General features: G+C 28.9%; 1 protein-coding gene across 1 annotated transcript in view; it reads left to right on the forward strand.

The window, feature by feature from the left end:
* The window catches only part of LOC136985198 (uncharacterized), a 33785-nt gene that overhangs the window by 12212 nt on the left and 973 nt on the right, over positions 1 to 20600 (forward strand). Inside the window, exons 4-7 of the mRNA XM_067282421.1 lie at positions 3307 to 3445; positions 5855 to 6044; positions 7817 to 7992; positions 13858 to 13952. Coding sequence (XP_067138522.1) covers positions 3307 to 3445; positions 5855 to 6044; positions 7817 to 7992; positions 13858 to 13952 — 600 coding nt within the window. The remainder of the gene's footprint in view (positions 1 to 3306; positions 3446 to 5854; positions 6045 to 7816; positions 7993 to 13857; positions 13953 to 20600) is intronic.

Below are 20600 nucleotides of genomic sequence, written 5' to 3' on the forward strand. Positions count from 1 at the left end.
TAGTGTACATGTTTTGTATCGTTTGAGTCTACGTGCTTTGGCAGCAAGTTTTTGTTTTAGTGTATCAATGTATTCTGTAATGCGTGTGTTGTGATGTTCATGTTTTGTGTGTGTTTTTATTTTCTTGAAAATGTTTTTGAGCTGTTTCCTTAATTTGGGTGTTATGTTGTTTTTAGTGTATTGTGTCAGCCTGCCTAATTGCTGTCTAATGTCATTTATTTGTGTTTCTATTCTTCTCTGCCAGGCAGGCTTGTGATAGAATTGTGTTTTCTGTGTATTTGTCTGTGATTGTACTTTCAGTCCATGGTGTGTCACTACTGTGACTGCCCCAGCATAAACTAATGTATGAATGTCTGTGAGTGTAGAAATTGAATGAATGTAGTGTGGTAGTAAGTGAGTGTTTACATAATTTAGTGTTTTTCCTACTTCCTTCGACGTGTTGATTTTTGGTATTCGTGGTCGTTGTGTGGGATCTGTGCCTGTATATTTAGTGAGTGTTTCCTGAAATATAAGTGAGAGCATATTAACTAAATCCATGTCTATGTTATCAGTGATGGACAAGGAAGTGTCTGTAGTATCATTAGTGGTTATTGTTGTATGTGTGTTATTATCAATGCTTGTTGCTGGATTATCCTGACAGGTTACATGATCTTCATTAATGTTAGATGTTTCTGTCTGTTGATGTATTTGATCAGCAACCTGTTGTTTGATAAGTTCAAGTGTTGTTTGTGGAATAAGGTTGTTGTGTATAATTGTTCTTTTTTGATCAACAACCCTTTGTTCGGTGACAGTGAGATGAGGATACTGTTGTGTGAATCTATGGTGTAGTTGTTGTCTGTATGCTGTCATGTTTGTTTCGAGTTTTGTGATGGTGTAATAAGTACGGATGATAAACTCGTTCATTTCTACTGTCCATTTCATCCGTTGGCGTGGTTTTCCAGCCTTTGTGGTCTGTGGATGCATTGCCACAGAAACACCAAGGCTGGGTTGGTTCCTCACATCTGTTGAGGGCATTGCAGTAGCCATGCTTGGGCCGGTGCTGCTTTCGCCACCGGTAACCAAGGGAGACTGTGACCTATTTTTCGAACGTGAGCCTCTGCCTAACCCACGAACGCGGACCTTGTTAACCCGGGTGACGTCCGAGCCGGTATCACACTTTGATCTAGTTATTACCATGATGAATATCTCCACAGAATGTGGGTGTGGTCACTCTTAGCTTCATTTCTCCCCATAGACCTTACTGGCATGGGTGTCCCTACCAGGAGCTTATGCTCCAGCCTGCATTGCCCTATGGATCAGTAAAATTACTGGGCTCTCCCACCACGACCAGGTGGTGACCACGGGAGAGTTATTATTATTATTATTATTATTATTATTATTATTACCATTATTGTCATTATTATTAATATATGTATCTTTTATATAATATCCTTATTAAATAGGTTTAGAGTCTTAAATATGTGTGGTTACTCGAACACGGCCAACACCTTATCGACTTATTCGCGACCTCCCACTTGATTTTTGCCCTCCTAAACTGCCATCTACTGACCACATGAGCGGGACTCACTTCCCTGTTGTCGGATAACGGGTTAAGCCTTGTTGCTTAACCCTCGATTCTCACAGATTCATTGGTAAAAATGCAAAAGGCCTTTGCAAAATTGGAAGCATTATCGGCAACACAATCAATAACTCTTTTTTTCAATTCTAATTGCACTAAATATATGAACTGGAAGTAAGGCAATATTATCTCATCTTCTCTTTGATTTTAAATAGCCAAGTAAAAGTTAAGCATATTACAGAATTGTTACTGATGCTTCAAATATTTTTGTGGACTAGAATAAATTTTTCAGTAGATCGTAATTTGCCTCCTACTAATATAAATAAAACAAATATTCAACTTCAAACACACCATAACATTTTAATTAGGAAACTTACTATTAAAATTGTATTTTCAAGTTTGATTCAAGTGTCAAGTATTGTTAAACTTATATTAAAATTGTAGTTTCAAGTCACAGCATTTTAGGCAATTCCTTTTTTAGTTTAAATTAAAAATGAATTTAATTTTGGTACATGCTTACATATTAAATGAGAGTTGCAGTTTGAATTCTGCTTTGAGCTTTTTTTCCCAAGCCACTGAATTATTAAATGAATGTAATTGTAAAAAATTACATATCTTTATAACAATTTTTTTATTTTAGTATCAGATTTAATTAAATTATTAAATTATCTTGATATGATGTAGATAAAACATTAAAACTATAATACAAATAAAACTCAGATTTTTTACTTTCCTGGCTGTTATACATAACAGAGTGAAAGTATAATGATGGTAAAAAAAATGACCCCCCCCAAGATTTTTACATTTTTGGACCCAGGACACGTTTAAACATTGAGAAATGCAAAAAACTTCCAGAATTTTTTCTGTATGTATAAATGTTAGCGTGGGCGCACTATTTTGTTTACCCTCTTTCAAACTTAATAACTCCTGTGCTTTTTGTCAAAAATTTTTTATATTTTGTAGGGAGGTTTATTTATTAGGAGATTGATGCTATTAAATTTTGTTTGTTAAAGGTTGAGGGGTGGGGAGATAAAGGAGGTTACGTGTATCTCTGATAGAGTCAGACTTAATGATGATTTTACTTGCTATTAACATTTACAATTTTTTGTAAAACCCATCTCTATTTTCAAAGTTAAGCTTTCTGCCATTTTATATTAGTTAAAAATATATAAAGTTTTTAAATAAAATATCAACAGATGGCACCATCAAATGTTGCCAGGAGAGTTAAGCAACTCGTTGCTGGATTTTTTTTCTTTGGAATTGCAATTTATCATTTGCGATTTCTTTTTGTGTGGGTCAATGCTCCTTAACAATGCCCACCTTTTATTTCCTTTTCTATTTCTATATGTGCATTCGTGTGGAAAATCAAAAGTATGCATTGTTGTTACAGAGCATTGATCTATACAAAAATAAACAAAAAATTTTTTAAGATGTTAAAGCACAGCTTTTTTCTGCAGTTGTTTTTGCAATGTGTTCATATATTAAATAGATTATTCTTAATCATTGTCACATTCTTTTTGTATTGAATTTTAGCAATTATTTTATTAAAGAAAAACCTATATTTTAATAATAATGTATTTACATTTTTAAGTATATGAATATATATGTTGAAGTTTATTTTTATTAGAAGTTAATACTTACTTTTTGGTTTGTTTGTTAATTAGTAATTGCTTATTACAAAATTTCCATTAATACAATTTTTTTCATTAAGTAGAATTTAATAAATAAAAAATTATATTTTAATTTAGGAATATCATTTTACAATCCTGTTGGGTGTCTGTATATTGGTGAAAAGAATATTGATCACACTGTTCGACTACAAAATGCTTGTGTTGTCAATAATGTGCCTGTAGAAGATTTATCTGATAACTCCATGTTTAAACAAAAGTAAATATCTTTTAATGTAATAAATGTGAACATTTTTTAAATGATTACAGAGTATAAAGTATATGTTTATTAATTATACAATTTGACTTAACTTAGATAGCATTTATAAAGATGTGTACATTTATGTTTATGCAGAAATATTTTAATTAATTTAAAGTTCAGAAAAGAAGTTCAGTTTCATTTAAAATAATAAATTTGTTTCTTTTAAACCATATATAATTTATTAGACAAATTTATTGTATTTTTAACAAAATTATGATCATAAATAACACCCATTGGTTTTTCAAAACTTTTTTGTTATCCTTCAAAATGACAATGGGAAATGAAAGTCTCAATGCATATGTTTGTGGTGTTCTATATGAGTGTGGCAGTACGGCTCACGAATGAAACGTACAGAAAAGGACACTGCAACGACTACAATAATAAACAATGTTCTTTTATTCCACTTAGAACAAATAAGATTCTTGTTGTTAAGGAATCCCAACTGATTTACAATTCGAGGTGTGTTAATTTTTAAGCGCGTAACAATCGGTCCCTTGTAAACGCGTAACTAACCTAACTTAAATCTAGCTTAAATCTAACTTAATATTAAGGAAAAATAAGAAAGATAGGACAGCAGAAAGGTAGAAGAAATGAAGGGATGATTCACCCGGGGTTTTCTCTTTTTTGGCGGATACGTATCGATACTTTGTGTAGAACCTGGATCCGACGATAGTGGCTTTCTTCACTATCCTTTTTTCCCTCTATTATCGGGGTTCTCCAATATTCCGGTCTCTATATTTCGGCTCTTAACTCAACTATCACACTTCTCTCCTCTCTCGGAAATCACAATCGAGCCTCACTCTTGCCGTCTGTCGCTCTTCGTATCTAGTCGAAAAGTGACCCCTCTCTTAGCCACTTTTTCCTCAGTCCGCACACCTGCTATTGTCCCTACCGATTCGCAGAACTGCTAATCCAGCCCCACGGCGATAACGGTCATGGAAAGTTTAAAAAAGAATAGACAAAGGAAGGAGGAAATGACAAAAATAAGATAGAATTACAACTATATACAATAAAATACATATATACAGTATGGCCGACGGTCACATGTTTTGTTATAAAAGAAAATTCCTACATAGTATACTTTAAATTCTATTGAGAAACATTAAAATATAAAGATTTTTATCATAAAAATATTAATTTTAATTTTTATATTCTATTTCTGCTTTCAAATATTATAAAGTATGTGCACAGTGGAATTTTTTTTTAGATTGAGATATTTTAGGCTGTTGTCTCCTATTTGTACAATTCACAAATATAATAAAACTTGAGTTTAGCAGATGCTTGAAATTATCAGAGAAAAAATTGGGTTCTAGCATAGAAATACAACTAGTAATATATTTTTATCTTGATATTACTGCCTTCTGTAGATAAGAGTGAAAAATTTCTTAACTTTCCTCTTCTCCAAAACCTTTTTTAAATGGACAGTACAATATATTACATGCTTTTTACAAATATCAACTAAAAATATCATGCTTATCTTCAATGCCATCATTTCATAGAATTTGTGTGTCATTAAACTTGTCAGACAAAGTTTTAATAGTTTCATTTTTAGATAGTACTCTGTTACTCTTTACATCAAATATTGGTAAATTGATGCCAGCATTTCTTCCTTGTTTAATGGAAGAAATGCATTTAAGAAACTCAAAAATTTTGAAAAGGGAAAGGAATAACAGTAGAATAAATCAAATAAGTTGAGTTGACAGATGTCTTGCTTTAGAAGCCTAAATAGTGTAATCATTAATACCACCTACATAGTTTATAGTTTTGATCTTCATTCTATATCTTTGAAATTTATATAAATTAATCAATAATTAATTTCTAATTATTATCTTTAATATGAATAGTATTTGACATCTTTAGTGCTAAATTATGTTAGTTAAATATCTCAAAAAACAGCCCTACAGCATAAAAATAGTCTTATCTCATAAAAAGTAGCTCTGAGTTAAGTGAACAAAGTCTCTGGTTTTACTAAATCCAGGTTTTTTGTATTATACATTATTGGTCAATTGTAAGTGTTAAATTAATTTTTAAAAAGCTTAAATAAATCTCTTTTTAGCTTATATTATAATCATAAGTTTAAAAAAATGAGTCACTTATATGAAAATGGTAATTAGTTACATTGAATTAGATATCAGTTTTCAAAAAAGATAAAATTAGTTTGGATAATTATTAATGTTTTTTTAAAGACAGTACATCAGTTTTTTTAAGAAACCAAACTGATTCTATTTTTCTTAATTTTTTGCATACTTTTAAATATTTATTTAATAAGAATCTCTGTCTTTTTAGTGTATGGTGCAATTTTAAACTCTCATTTCAAGAATATAGTTTTGTAGAATATAAACTAATAATAATGTTTTTAATTTTAAGATTTCCTTTTATGAATTTAAGAGAAGATGAAGTTGCTCTATTTGATTATACTGGTGCAGGATATATATCTGCCCGTAATTTGGTTGCTGCTCAACAAGAAATTTCGAGAAGACAGGGATGCACCATAATAAGAGATGTTGTTTCCTCAATTGAAGAATTCAGTCATAGTAATGATAACATAGTTTTGAAGGTTAGTGAGTTAATATTTATCTGTTTGAAGAATAAAGTTTTATTTTTTCATTATGAAGTAAAATCAAACATTAAAAATAAAAAATATGACAAAATCACATATAAATATATGAAACCATCAACAAACATATTTTTCACTTTATTTTTGGATTTTTCTTTCTTTCATTTTCAATGTTTATAGTATTTGTATGCATTTACTGTACAGTACATGCACAAGTAACTTTATCAACTCTTCAAAGAAAAGTTCTGTACTTTGTGATAAATATAATTTTAGGTATTTATTTTAGGTAAAATGATTTTCAGTTTTCCTCACTCTTTTTCTTTCCACTTATATAGTGTTTCTCAACTTATCAGTTACATTTTTGTCACCTTACAGATTACAGATCTTGTTAAGTACTGTACATTATACTATAATTTTCCATTAGCTTTTACTTTATGATGAGCAAATATAAAGATATGTAACCAAAGAAAATAAGATTCTGCTCATAAAAGTAGCTGTCATGAGTTGTCTTCCAAAACATTCTAAGACTAACAAACAAGATTTTTAAAACAGTTTAGTAAAAACCCGTAATTTATAAATTAAGGGTTTTTACTAAACTGGTGGCAGCCAAAATAGTAACACAAGTCAGTTAATTGAAAATGTATCTGGTGAAAGTAGAAATTCAATTAAAACAATTCATAAATTTTCCATTTATAAATTAAAAGCATTTATTTTTTTTAAAAATTGTGACATCTTATCAAGGCTAAAAATAAATAATTTTTATCATTTTCATTAATACCTGTAATTTATAAATTTGAAGTAAATTATTAAAATTTTCTTTTTAATTCAATTATTAAGTTCCTTTAAATTTTTGGAACAATTTCAGGAAATCATTATATTATTTGGAATTACTTTCTATTGTACTTTGAATAATTCTTATTGGAATTTGTTTTTAATTCAAACAAGTTAAAATTGCGAAAAGTATGAATTTTATTATTCATAGGAAAAGCATTGTAATGTCTCTTATTAAGGCTAAAAACAGCTAAGTAATTTTTAACATTTTCATTGATACCATAAAAGAGAGCTAGTATGATATTATATTACAAGAATAAAAATGTTTCTGTTTTGCATACAGTACTGGACTAAATATCTGGCAGACTTGGGACCAGAAGTGGTCCATATTTATAGATTTTCTGGTTTTCTGGACATAGGCTAAATCTATACTTAAAATACAAAATAAACAATGGAAAGTAAAGAATGAAATTGTATTTAACACACTATGCCACCAGTCACACTGTAACTGGTAATCATATGATGCATATCCCACAGAACCAAAACAAAGTGGCTGCACAGCAAACTACAGTATGCCAAATTCAAAACTAATTAGTTCCAAAAATAACATAGGATGTCTTAAAACGATGAAAAATAGATTTAAAAAGTCAATATAATTAAAACTTTATTCCATGAAATAAGACATTTCAACACATTTCTAGAGTAGTAGTTTTAGGATTGAGAAAGTGTTGTTTATTTCAAGCTTATATTTCTTTCTCAAATGTAATTAAGATTTTTAGAATCAGTATAAAATTTGTAAGGATGATCTGATTAATCATATATCAGATGAAATGTGGATTTAGTATGTGATAGTTCAGACTGTTTCAAAATAAAATATCTTTATAAAAAAAAAACGTTAAATAGAATAAAATTTCCATACCATATTTTCTGAATTGTTCATTTTCATATGATTATTAATACTATTAGGAAATATTTAAAGTAAATGCATTATAAATTTACAGATAACAACTGATTGTGGTAATATCATTGAAGCACAGAGAGTTGTGATTTGTACAGGAGCTTTTACAAATTTTAGGCAACTGTTGCCTAATTATGGTATTTTATCACCAGCTATGGAAATAACTGAAGATTCAGTAGCTTTATTAGAAATATCAGAAGATGAAGCTGAAAGATTAAAGTATGTTTTTAATATCAAAGTTTCAAAACTGATCAAATTAAAATTGACTGATTTAAATGAAATTTTTCTTTATAAAGATAAGTTATATTCTTCAATTTAATTTTTATATAATTTGAAAAATTTCAGTATTTGTAATAATTTATTAATAAACTTTAATCTTTATAGCAGAGAGTGTGATTTAAATTATAAAAATTGTCTATAAATTTATGAATATAATTACTTATTAATCTACAAAGTTTTCTTTTGTTTTCTGATATTTTAATGGTTTTTGAGGAGGGAAAAAAAATGTTTTTTTGACTATTTGAGTGAGCATAACATTAAATCTGTTATTATACACTATGAATATTTAATCTATGTATTTTCTTAGCACAATGTTGCCATTGAGAACATATCACACAGGAAACACTTTCAGAGGAAAAAGGTTGGTCGGATATGTGTGAATGGATATGCATTTTGGGCTTAATGCCTCTCTTCAGTCCTATTATTACATATTTATCAGCAAATTGATTAGGTTTACAAATTTACAGAATGCATTGAAAAAATTAGGATACACGTACAATGGTTTTTACAATACAACTTAATTACCTGAGCAGTGGTGTAGCTAGGATTCTCCGGGCCCAGTGCAGAACCAGATTTGTGGGTCCAAAAGAACCAAATTTTTCGGGTCTTTTTTCGTGATTTTGAGGCCCCCATGAGCCTATCATTTTCCAGGGGCCCGGTGTGGACCACACCTACTGCACCCCCTAGCTACGCCACTGTACCTGAGATAGTGACAGTTAAACCAACATGACTCATAAGAAGATATACACATAGTTGAAAAAAGGAGGGGAAAATGGAGCTAAAAATTCTTTTGACTCCACACTTGTACACATTAGGACAGTATAACATATGCTAAAATAAAAAAGGGGTAAACTTAAATCTAAAATTAAGTAAATACAGTAGAACCTCTATTATCCGGACTAATTGGGGATGAAGGTAGTCCGGATAATCGAAATAATAATAATTGACAGTGAAAGACATGTACTGTACATACAGTATGAATAATTTTTATTTGTCTAGTTTTATATATAGCTTCAATATTAAATTATTTTTTATTAAGAAATTCAATTAACAATTTTTGTTTAAAGCTAGCTGTTCTTTTTGAAGCTGCTAAATCACGAATACTTTTAACACATATAAGTTGTCCTGAGTTACACTCTTCTTAGCTCTCAAACCACTTCATGGTGACATCTAAGCACTGAAAAGCTTCAGAATGTGTAGGACCATATCTCTTACTTCGCAAATCTCATCTTCGTCTTCTCAATCTTGTTCATCTGAGGCAAATATTTCTTTAATTATTTCCTCATCATTCAAAATTTGGAATCCAGGATCGTTTGCATCGCAATTTAACCACTCAGTACATCTTCTTCGTCACATTCAGCACATATTGAAATTTGTGCTATTGCTTCCACAATGTCTCCTATACCAGTTTCTACTGTGTTACTGGAATTTACTAATGGTCTTTTCAAAATTTTGTTCCATGCATTTCATCACGTACATATAACAGTGTCGCAATTCGCTAAGTGCAAATCATCAAATTCATACAATTTTTGTTTATTTTGAACAATCCGGATAATCGAAAAACTGGATAATCGAGGTTCTACTGTATTAAGAGGATTTAAGTTTTTTAGATTTAAGTTTACCCCTTTTTTATTTTAGCACATGTTATACTGTCCTAATGTGTATAAGTGTGGAGTCAAAAGAATTTTTAGCTCCATTTTCCCCTCCTTTTTTTAACTACGTGTATATCTTCTTACGAGTCATGTTGGTTTAACTATCACTATCTCAGGTAATTAAGTTTTATTGTATAAACCATTGTACGCGTATACTAATTTTTTCAATGCATTCTGTAAATTTGTAAACCTGTAATCAATTTGCTGATAAATATGTAATAATAGGACTGAAGAGGGGTGTTAAGCCCGGAATGCATATCTGTTCACACCAATAAACCAACCTTTTTCTTCTGAAAGTGTTTCCTGTGTGATATGCAGCAATGGCAACATTGTGCTAAGAAAATGCATATAATAGAGAACAATAAGCAACCAAGATTTTAATATTTAATCTATTTTAATTTTAAATGCATATTTGTTCTTTACAATATTTCTTATTATTGTGATGGCTGCTTCAATTTTTAGTATTATTAAAACTTACATTAAGTGAAAATTAATTTCATGTCACAAACAGAACAAATTTATTACAAAAACAATTTGTGTTTATATGTTACAGTTACCAATATTAATATGAATGGATTAGGAATGTAATAATAAATATAACTCACCACAAAGGTTATAAGATTTTTATATCTCTTCTTTGAAGAGATTATAAAGAGGTTAAGATTATAAAGAGAATAAGATTATAAAGAGGTTATAAGGTTATTATTAATGATAATTTATTTGAATTATTTGTTTTATTGGCAATGACATTTGAAAGTATTTTAAAACAGTTTAACTTAGTTATCAGGATAAATTAATAGTTTTTAGGTAACTCTAATTTAACTCTACTCATTAACTAACTGGTTTTAGGTAATTTCAACAGATCAGTGATTTGAATCAATTTTCTAGAAATTGATCGAAAAGAAACTGCATGTACCAAATGATTATCAAATCATTTAATATATACAGTTATTTTATCTTTTATTTAATGTCATTCTTGATAGGATAAGGTTAAAGTATTGTTCAATAAAATATTAAAAATTATTATTATTTGTAAATTTAAACTAAATTTAGAAAAACAATTACATGATGTCAAGAATAAGTTAATAAATTGTAATTTTATTTTGATAATTAGAAAGTTTTGTTATAAAATAAACTTTCCCAAAGCCTGATACATTGATACTGAACCAAACAATCACTGTAATTAATCTGACTATAAATTAGCAAATTTATAGCCTGATTAATTACGGTGATCATTTGGTTTGTTATAAAAAGTTGTAAAACTTGGCATCATCCTTGTAAATAAAAAAATTGCTTCTTGTTTCAGGAAGCCAACATTTATTAAACAAAACATTTTCAGTCAAGATTTGACCATCTTCAGCTTAAAATTCTGCATCTAACAGCTTATACAGTCTGTTCCATAAAAGAATGTATGGCAAAATTTTGAGAAAAATTATCACAGTACCATCTGCTAAATGCATTTGTAAACTAAATTGTACTCTATTGTACAGTACCAATTTAATTGGTATACAAAGTATTGGTATTGTTTAAAATGTACTTCTCAAAACGAATGCAATATACCTAGTGTTACAAAGCAGTGTTCTTAGTTACCCATTCAAAAATACCAAAATTATCAATTGCAAAAGCTGCAAAATAAAGCTAGTCATTTGTGGAGAAGTGGGTGAGTAGATATAAGATTAGACATTTGGATGACTTGCCAGAAAGAGGAACAAATTGTTTGATGACAAAAAAGCAAGACAAAGTGATTTACCAGCTTTATGAACAACATCCAAACTTAACATTGCACCAAGGCCAAGTTTTGCTTTGTAACAAGGGTATAGATGTTGGAATAAATACAATTAGACATCATCTATACAAAAAATAAATTTTAAATACCTGCCATTATACAAAAACTGCTATTATCAGAAAAGTATGCTGAAAAACAAGTGGCATGTGTAAATGGTCATGGTTTCCTCTTTAGAAGAGTTTGTTCAACATGGAGTAACAGTGTACCATTAAGCACCTGATAAAAGTTGTGTTTAGAGATGCTTCTGTAAACATGTTTTTTGAGACAATTTACCTGTTTATCAATAACTTGAATATAGAAAAAATGTGCAATATTTGTAGAAATTGCTTGCTGAGGTCTACTAAGTTTTTCAGTGATGGAGTATTCATCAGAAAGGCTGTTTTTATCACTGTCCTGGCTGCCTTTGTCTGTGACAATGACAGCCATACTGCTTTCAATCAGATATGCCTTTTACACCATTTCTGTGATATGGTCCATCTCAAATATTTAGAATGAGATTTATAAGACCTCTAGAAGAGGAACTGCAATCAATTATAAAGATGCAGATTCTGTCTCATCTGTGTGGAAGGCACTCTACAAACTTCCATAATTTCTGTATATTTTAATTTCTTTTTTACATCTTGTCTCACCTTCTGTATTGTGTGTATGCATACTCCTCAGGCACAATGTTCTATATTTTGTTTCATTTAAGAAACCTAAAGATGACTGTTTATAATGATGGAAAACATTTGTTTTGTATGTTTTTACAATTCTTTTCTGGTTTTTGTATTTTACTATGTATGTAGTGTTTATCTTTATTACAGTACATACATCCAGTATATTGTTGATGATCGATGTGTGACTGAAAACTGATATTTTGATTTTTATGTATTGTTGTTGTTTATATATTTATGCATTTCTGTAGCCATTTTAACCCCACTTCACCAAATTTTAACTAATGTGATGACTGTTTTATCTCAATATATACATATGTTGTTGTTCTGTATTCTTGTGAGAAGTTTTGAAATTATAATAAGTTTTTAACTGATGTGTTCTCTAAAGTGACAAAAATGGCAGTGAAAATTGTTTCCAGTCAGGTAATAAAATGAAAATTGTTTCCATTTTATTGCCTAAAAACAAAAAATTATGATAAAGTGAAAAATTAAGTGTTTCTGTTGTAATTTCTATTTCAGTTAAGCTCTATACTATCTGAAAATAATGTATCAATTGCCAAAACTAATTATTTTAGAATTGAGGGAGCTTTAATTTCTTATTTAGAACCCAAAAACCCAAAACTGAATTAAATGTACTCAAATTATAATCTTTTAGACTATATCTTTGTTTAGTCTAAAAGATAAAATCTTACATATGTTAAAGTATCTTAGGATGAATGATGTCTTGTTTCTGATTCTACATTCTTCACTCCTATTTCTTTTATTGCTTTTTCTTATGAAATATATTTGAGTTATTTAAAAGTATTTGAAAATATGAATGAAATTACTGTGAAACTGATTTTTATTTTTCAATTTATGCAATCTATCTTTTTGATTTCTAATGATTTTCAATTTTTCTTTTTTATTTTATGTTCTTTAGAGAAATTTGCCATGATGAGCAAAACATTTTTTTTAAATTTGCTTTTATAAAAGCAAGAAAGTCTAAAAAATTTAAATAGTTTTTAATCATCTTTAAACATTGAAGGTTTTTTCTTTCAACATTAAAGAAGTTACCATGACTTGAAAATTTTAAGATTTGATTTGTAATTTTGAAATAAACAACTCAATGTATCAATAATTGGATTCTCAGATTTTGTAGTCAAGAGCAATCTCTGTATATAATTTGATCTATCATATAACTATGTATATTTGGGCTTTAATTACATTGTGTGTATTACCTGTATTCACAATCAAGGATCAAGAGTTAGAGTTAGAAGTTAACTAATAAGTGTTTATGTAATAAAAGTTAGGTGAATGGTAATTGGGTAAATTTTAACTCTAACTCTTGATCTTTGGTTGTGAATATGGCAGTACATGTATACCATGTTGCAATGGAATTAAGATTGATTTGTGGACAAAGGGTGATCCCAGTTGCTATGGCAATAGTCAATTTATATAGCATTTCCCTTCTAAATATTTTGTATTATTTCTCTGACAGTAATTAATTTTATTCCAAATGTCTATTCATGTCATGTCATGTCATGATACATATTATGTTTCCTGTTTTATTTTTCAATCTTATAAATACAATTATTCTATGTTATAAAGTATGAAAGTATCTAATGCAACATTGTACTTTTAATCTTAATTTTAAATCTTATAAGAAATGATAATGATGATTATTATCATTAATTATCTATTATTAGATATTATAAAATAATTTTTAAATTTATAGGATTATGCCTGGAATATTATATGACCGGATGCATTATCCTAATTTGAGTCACAGCCTTGGAGCTTATATATTACCACCAATAAAATATCCTGATGGTAAATATATTATTAAATATGTTTTTACATTAAATAATAGAAATACTATGCTTGTTACATGGTATACTATTTAGATTTCAAAAAAATTAGCATAGAACAATGTGTATCATCTATTTATAGTACATAATTTTATTAAGCATTGGTAAAGCAAATGAAAAAAACTGTGTTGTTATACAATACATGTATTTGTTATTTATATTTAGAGGCAGACATGGCCAACTGGACTGTCTTGAAAATAAACCAAAATTTTTGGCCAAATTTTCAGTTTTAAATTCAACAGAGTTTGAATATCAAACAGCTATTTTCTGGATAAAACAATATATTTAAACAACAGAATATTCGGTTGTTTGGAAAGTAATTTCGTTTTTTTATTACTAGAGGAATTAGATGTATTTTTACCAGCCAATTTTATTTTAAACCACATTTTCATTATATACTTCGACAGCTGACATTTTAAGGCTTATTTGTAAAAAATTTTGTTTGATTCTGTACAATTGTTTTTTTCGGTGACCCATCAAATATGGAAAATCAAAAGCATTATTTTCGGCATATTTTGCCTTTTTATAACTAAAAAATCAAAATGCTATTCAAACAAGAAAAAAATTGTGGTACATGTTTGGAGAAGATGTGTTGAGAGAAAGACAGTGCCAAAACTGGTTTACAAAATTGCGTTCTGGCAATTTTAATATCGAAGATACACCACATTCTGGATGGCCATTTGAAGCCAATGAAAAAAATAAAGGTACCGATTGAAGCAATCTGCCGTATAACAACATGTGAAATCACTAAGAGATTAAATCTATTAAATTGAATCACTTATTATTACTTAAAACAAATTGGTTTTGTTTCAAAGCTTGGGTTCACATATGGGTTCCACATGTTATTAATGAGAGATGCTCTCTATGGTGGGATTTTAAAGAAATTTGTTTTTGAGCTTTTACCAGACAATTTAACAATTGATTCGAAAGTGTACTGCCATCGAGTAAACAAATTGAGTAATATCATCAGACAGAAAAGGCCAGAATTGATCAACAAACAAAGTGTAGTGTTTTACCATGATAATGTCAAATTTCACACAAGTTTGATAACTCGTCAGAAACTGTTATAGCTTAGATGGGATGTGTTATCACACCAACCGTATTGGCCTGATCGGGCACACTCAGATTATTACTTGTTCCGGTTTATACAAATTTTTTTTAACTGTAAGACATTTACTTGAAATGACAATGTCAAAAATCACTTGGATCAGTTTTTTGTAAATGACGATCAAAATTTTTATGAATGTGAAATCATGCTACTACCAGAACCAATGACAACAGGTATTTGACCAAAATGGTCAATATATAATTCAATAAAATATTTATTTATTATAAGAATATTGTGTTTATTTTTCTATGGAAAAAATGAAATTACTTTCCGAACAACCCAATAATATCAATCAGTCATTTATGATTACTTTTGGTTCTTCATTAAACTCATGTTTGTCATTGTTTTCAGTTGTCTTTATGCTGATATTCATATTAATTAATGGAGATTATTCAAACAAGTGTGTGAAAATAAACTTTATTCTTAATGTTTTAATTATTCTTTATTCTTAAAAGATGTCTTTTTGTTTAGTTAGTTTGCAATGTTTCTTGCTGAGATAAAAAATATACTACTATAACTTGTAGGCTCTTGAAGTACAGGCAAATTTATCAATGAAAATTTCTGCTCTGTTGAGGTAGATTGTGTTCTTAGATGAACAAAATTAAAAATAAATGTAACCATAATCACTGAAGACATTTCATCTAAGTCAACATCTAAGTCAACAAAACTATAAAACCACTATCAGTAAGTACAATTTTGTTTAATTGCAAATCATTAAATTACACACTAATAGAATTGCTGTAAGGTATTGAGAACATCTACAAAATGATATCTGTAATAAAAACACAGAAATAATAATACAATGTGGAGATATGATATGGCACATTATGACAAAACTGCCCAGAAAAATATTTGCTGTAAAAACTTGTTTTGTTAGGTTACAAATAAAAGGGAAAATAAAAAAGTGAATAAATTTATTAATGTAAAATTTATTAATATAATACATAAAATTTCTTAGTATACAACATTAGTACTTTAATCAATTGAAATAGATTTTGCCATAGTATATTTTGTATAGATAAATATTTACATACATACATAGATTAGATTCTGTCCCTGGTTAATTCTAACAAATATTAACATTAGTCAATATTATTAACAAACATGTCTGTATGTTTCCATGTCACCTGATCTTCATTTCTTTGAAAAGGTTTGAATAACCATGTAATTACTTTCACAGTTAATTTGCTTGCAGAAAGGAATACCTAAGTCAACAACATTTAATAAAATGTAGTTTTTTTTATTTCTTTTTCATCTACTCATAAGAGTTTTTCTTTGCTTAGACACCATTTTATTCAAAAGAAATAACATCAGCCTTTCTGACCAAAATTTAATTTACATTAGTCTTTCTGTAAATAACAAAATTAAAAAGATAATTGAAAATGAATTAAAAGGATTTCAACTTGAGAAGTTAGTCTCAGAACTGATTTTATAATTAAGTACTTTAATAAGTTCATTAGGCAAAATGGCAAGGATTAGTGCCACTACAGCAAGAGCAAAATTGGGAACATTTTTGTTTCTAATTATTTTAAATGAAATTAAACAGTAAAATTGATGTAATAGGGCTCATGTACATTAAATAAGCTTCAAAATTATTTGTAAAACATAAATTCATAAGCAGGTACTTTAACAAACTGGAAATAGATTTTACCTTAGCATACTCTGTATATATAGATTACACAACTTTGCAAAAGAAGAGATAGGAAATGATATTAATGAAATAGTCTAGAATGAAAAATAGAAAAGTAATAAAATAAGTTTGATGTTATTTAATATAAAATAAAACAAATTAGTAATAACAAATCTACTATTTAAAGGAAAGTTGCAGACATAAGTATTGGAATAAAAGCTATATTTGAGTTCTCGAAATCTAATAGGCAAAATAATTCTCACAAAATGTATATCCTTTCTGTAAGATTACCTGATTAGAATGTTTTAGCTTTTATAATGTCTTTTCCAGCTATTATTCAAGAAACTAAGCATCTACCATATGTGAGAAAATTCTGTAATTTAAGAATGTAATTAGAGACCTCTAGAAAGAAAATGTGTCTAAACTATTCAGTCATTAACTACAACAAAAAATTATAATTTTGGCAGTTACACTTGCAGAGCAATTAAAATTGTGAAAATAAAGTAGTATTAAAAAGTTATAAAGCTTACTTACTATAAGTTTAAAGTAATTTGGATTAAAAAAACTTTCTTACTTGTTTTTATATAAAAATTAGTTTAATAAGTTATCATAAAGTTATATTATATTCTTATATTTACTCTTTAAATGTTTGATACCATTCATTTCAATATGTGAAATCAGCATAGTATTGAAACTTATTTGATCATGACATCAAAAGATATGTTTTAATCACACTCTTTTATAAGCTTTTTTGTATGCATGCTTACAATACAGCAAAAGTATTGAATGATATAATTCCATCAGATAAAGTCCACGATGAAAGGACCTTGCATGAATGTTATGAAAAAAATGCTTGATGGATTTAGCTGAATCTTTGTTATATTGTATCTCTAGTGGTTTTGATAGTCTCCATAGATACAAAGTCAAAAATAAGCGAGTGTCCAAGATACAATAATAGCATAATTCACACAGTTTGTTTTGTGGTCTTAAACCTTTTTTGTTTCAAAATATAAAATATGTTTTCGTGTTATGCAGATGTTTTTTCCTATCTTGTGCTACATTTACTGTATCTGAAAGTCTTAATTACATGCCTTTGACTTGGAAACTGATTAATGTGACTTTTATTCCTAAGGCAGACATAAGATTAAATAAAAAGTTTATCTTATACGGTGATGCCCCATAATTTGAATTTAATTCATCCCAAGAGGCTATTTGAACTCTGAATCATTAAAAGTCTAAATCAGATTTTCCCAGTAGAAATAACGGAAAGTGAATTAATCCATTCTCAGGTCTTAAACAGTATTGTGAGATTGGGGGCTATGACATCCCACTCACTATAATCGGGATGGTTAAGATTTTTATGTTAAGAAGACTGAGAGATTGCAAAATCTCTGTCTACATTGGGAGTCTGACACCAGTTAGGATTATTGTACCTGTTCCAACTTGCATTTAAAATGAATTCTTTCTAATTAGTCTAATTTTTATACGAGTGGCAAATGAAAATCTAGGAGGTAGTCTCAGATTAACAATGGAGCTGGAGCTAGACACTTAGACATAGTACGATAATAATAAAACTATTTATTTAAATTATAAACTGTATATATGGTATAGTACATGAATAACAATAATAAGAATAAAAATAAATAAAGTTTCCATTCGACAATCTAATATTCAATTCCTTTAAATCTATCTTAAGAGCTTATAGTGTTACAGTCAAATGCAGTACCTCATTCCTTTTCTTTATATTCTTCTGAGTCATTGATGGGCTGGCCACAATTTCCTGCATTTAGCAGGAAACTTCTTTTCATTCAGACACAACTTTCTAGAGAGTTATGTTTCCAATTCCAGCTCTCTGGGCATTGGCGTGAATCCTATTTACAAGATATTCATCTGACCAATTATCTGGCCTATTTCAAATCACCTGAGGAGAGAAGCAACAAGGAACTTCCTTGTGGACTTGATATCAAAATCAGCATTTCTCCTCGGAAACTTCTTTTAAAATCAAAAGAAAGTTTGTCTGTGACTAACAAATGTTTCCTGTTCGACAAATTTTAAAATTTTCTATTTAATCTAAAATATTGGCCCCTAGGTTTTCACAATATTCATTTCGATAAACAGCAAATACACACAATTTAAGGTAAAAATAACACAATTAAATGCCTAACAATAAACTAAAACATGTAAATACTGTATAATAAAACTAGCATCTCCCGTCGTGGCCTCGCAATCTCTTATATACATATAGAACTTCAAAAATTTGAACTAATTGTTCATTAATTATTTTTGGGTGATCAATGTGTAGTATTGCAGTAGAGTATTGCAAAATATAAAAAAATAAAATCATAAAACTTCTGAATAAGTTATATTTTGAGTTTTGTCACCCATTGGTATCAAAATTATTTGATTGTTATGGTTTCCAGTTCTGAAAAGTTCTCTAGGTGAAATTATGGCCCTTTCACACAACCAAAGATATGGTTTATTCAATAAATCTGAAATATCGGGATAAATTTCAGAAATCAAATAATTGACTGTACTCACTATCTTACCTATGTTTTCACTGACAGTGATGTAGCCATTTTCATTGTCTACTGTTCCATCACCAATTTTCAGTAACTGTTTTGGAAATGCAGGATCACCTCCTGCAAGATGAGCTTTCATGTTTGTATGCCAATAGTTTTTCGATACTGTTCCAAATACATGAAGACTTTAAGCATGCTATTATTGTATCAGTTCTCGTACCTTTTGGAATCACAGGTAAAGTCTGCCAAAAATCTCCGGTGAAAACAAAGGTTATACTACCGTTAGTTTATTATTCGATCTAAGATCTTGTAAAGATCGATCAACTGCTTCAATATGACAAATATAATAGTAAACTTCAATAGACTTTTCTTATAGACAGAAAGTACTAATTCATGTGTCGCCATCTAGTGAAGAGAGAGACAAATAGACAGACAAATAGACAGACAAAAATCCATTGCAGTTTTATTTAATTAATAAAAAATCTGTAGGTTTGATTAGTGGTAAACATTCCAGGGATCACAAAATTTGGTTAAAATTTGGTAACGATTAGATCTGTAGTTTTCACGGTTAGTGGTCACAAACAAAAAATACGTTGTCTCTTTATATAGTAGTATAGATGAAAATTGTATTTACACATCACACACTGTCAATTTGGTCATAGCTGCCAGACCCACCACATATGTACAGCTTTCGTGCTTTTCATAAGTTTATTTTTCATTTCAACATCAGTATTATAACCATTCTCTTAGACTTTGTTGCTTCCACACATTTCTCAGATGCATGGTTAATGGATTAAGATTATATTTGGTTGAACAGAAACTTTTTGAATATTTTTAACAGCTGTCAGGTAACATGATTTAATTATAACAATTGTGAAATTTAACACATTATTGCTAATGTCAGAAAGTATTCTTTGTTTAGAAGCTTATTTTAAACTTTTTACTTCATGTTTTGTCTGAATAAAATCAAGTTGAAATGTCTTCAGATAAAAGCATATTGGGCATATGCTTTGAGTTTCAGAACATGTATAATACTGTACAAACAATTAAAAAAAATTTACAATGTGTATGAGGAAGATGCTCCTAAACTTCAAACATGCCAAATGTGGTTCAAAAAGTTCCATTCAGGAAATTTTGAACTAAAGGATACAAAATGTATGGAGTACCCAAAAGCTGTCAACAAAGAAAACTTGCAGGAGAAATTGTTAAAAATCAACTAATAACACAATACATATAACCAAATGTATCAATACCAAAAATAAAATGAAAAAAGCACTGAAATCATAGTAAGAGTATAACACAAGAGTGAGAGATGACTTGGGTGCACAACAGGTTATGTTTATGCTTAGAGCA

The sequence above is a fragment of the Centruroides vittatus genome, unplaced genomic scaffold (assembly GCF_030686945.1).
Source record: "Centruroides vittatus isolate TY-2023 unplaced genomic scaffold, ASM3068694v2 contig_955, whole genome shotgun sequence".
NCBI classification, from domain to species: Eukaryota; Metazoa; Arthropoda; class Arachnida; order Scorpiones; family Buthidae; genus Centruroides; species Centruroides vittatus.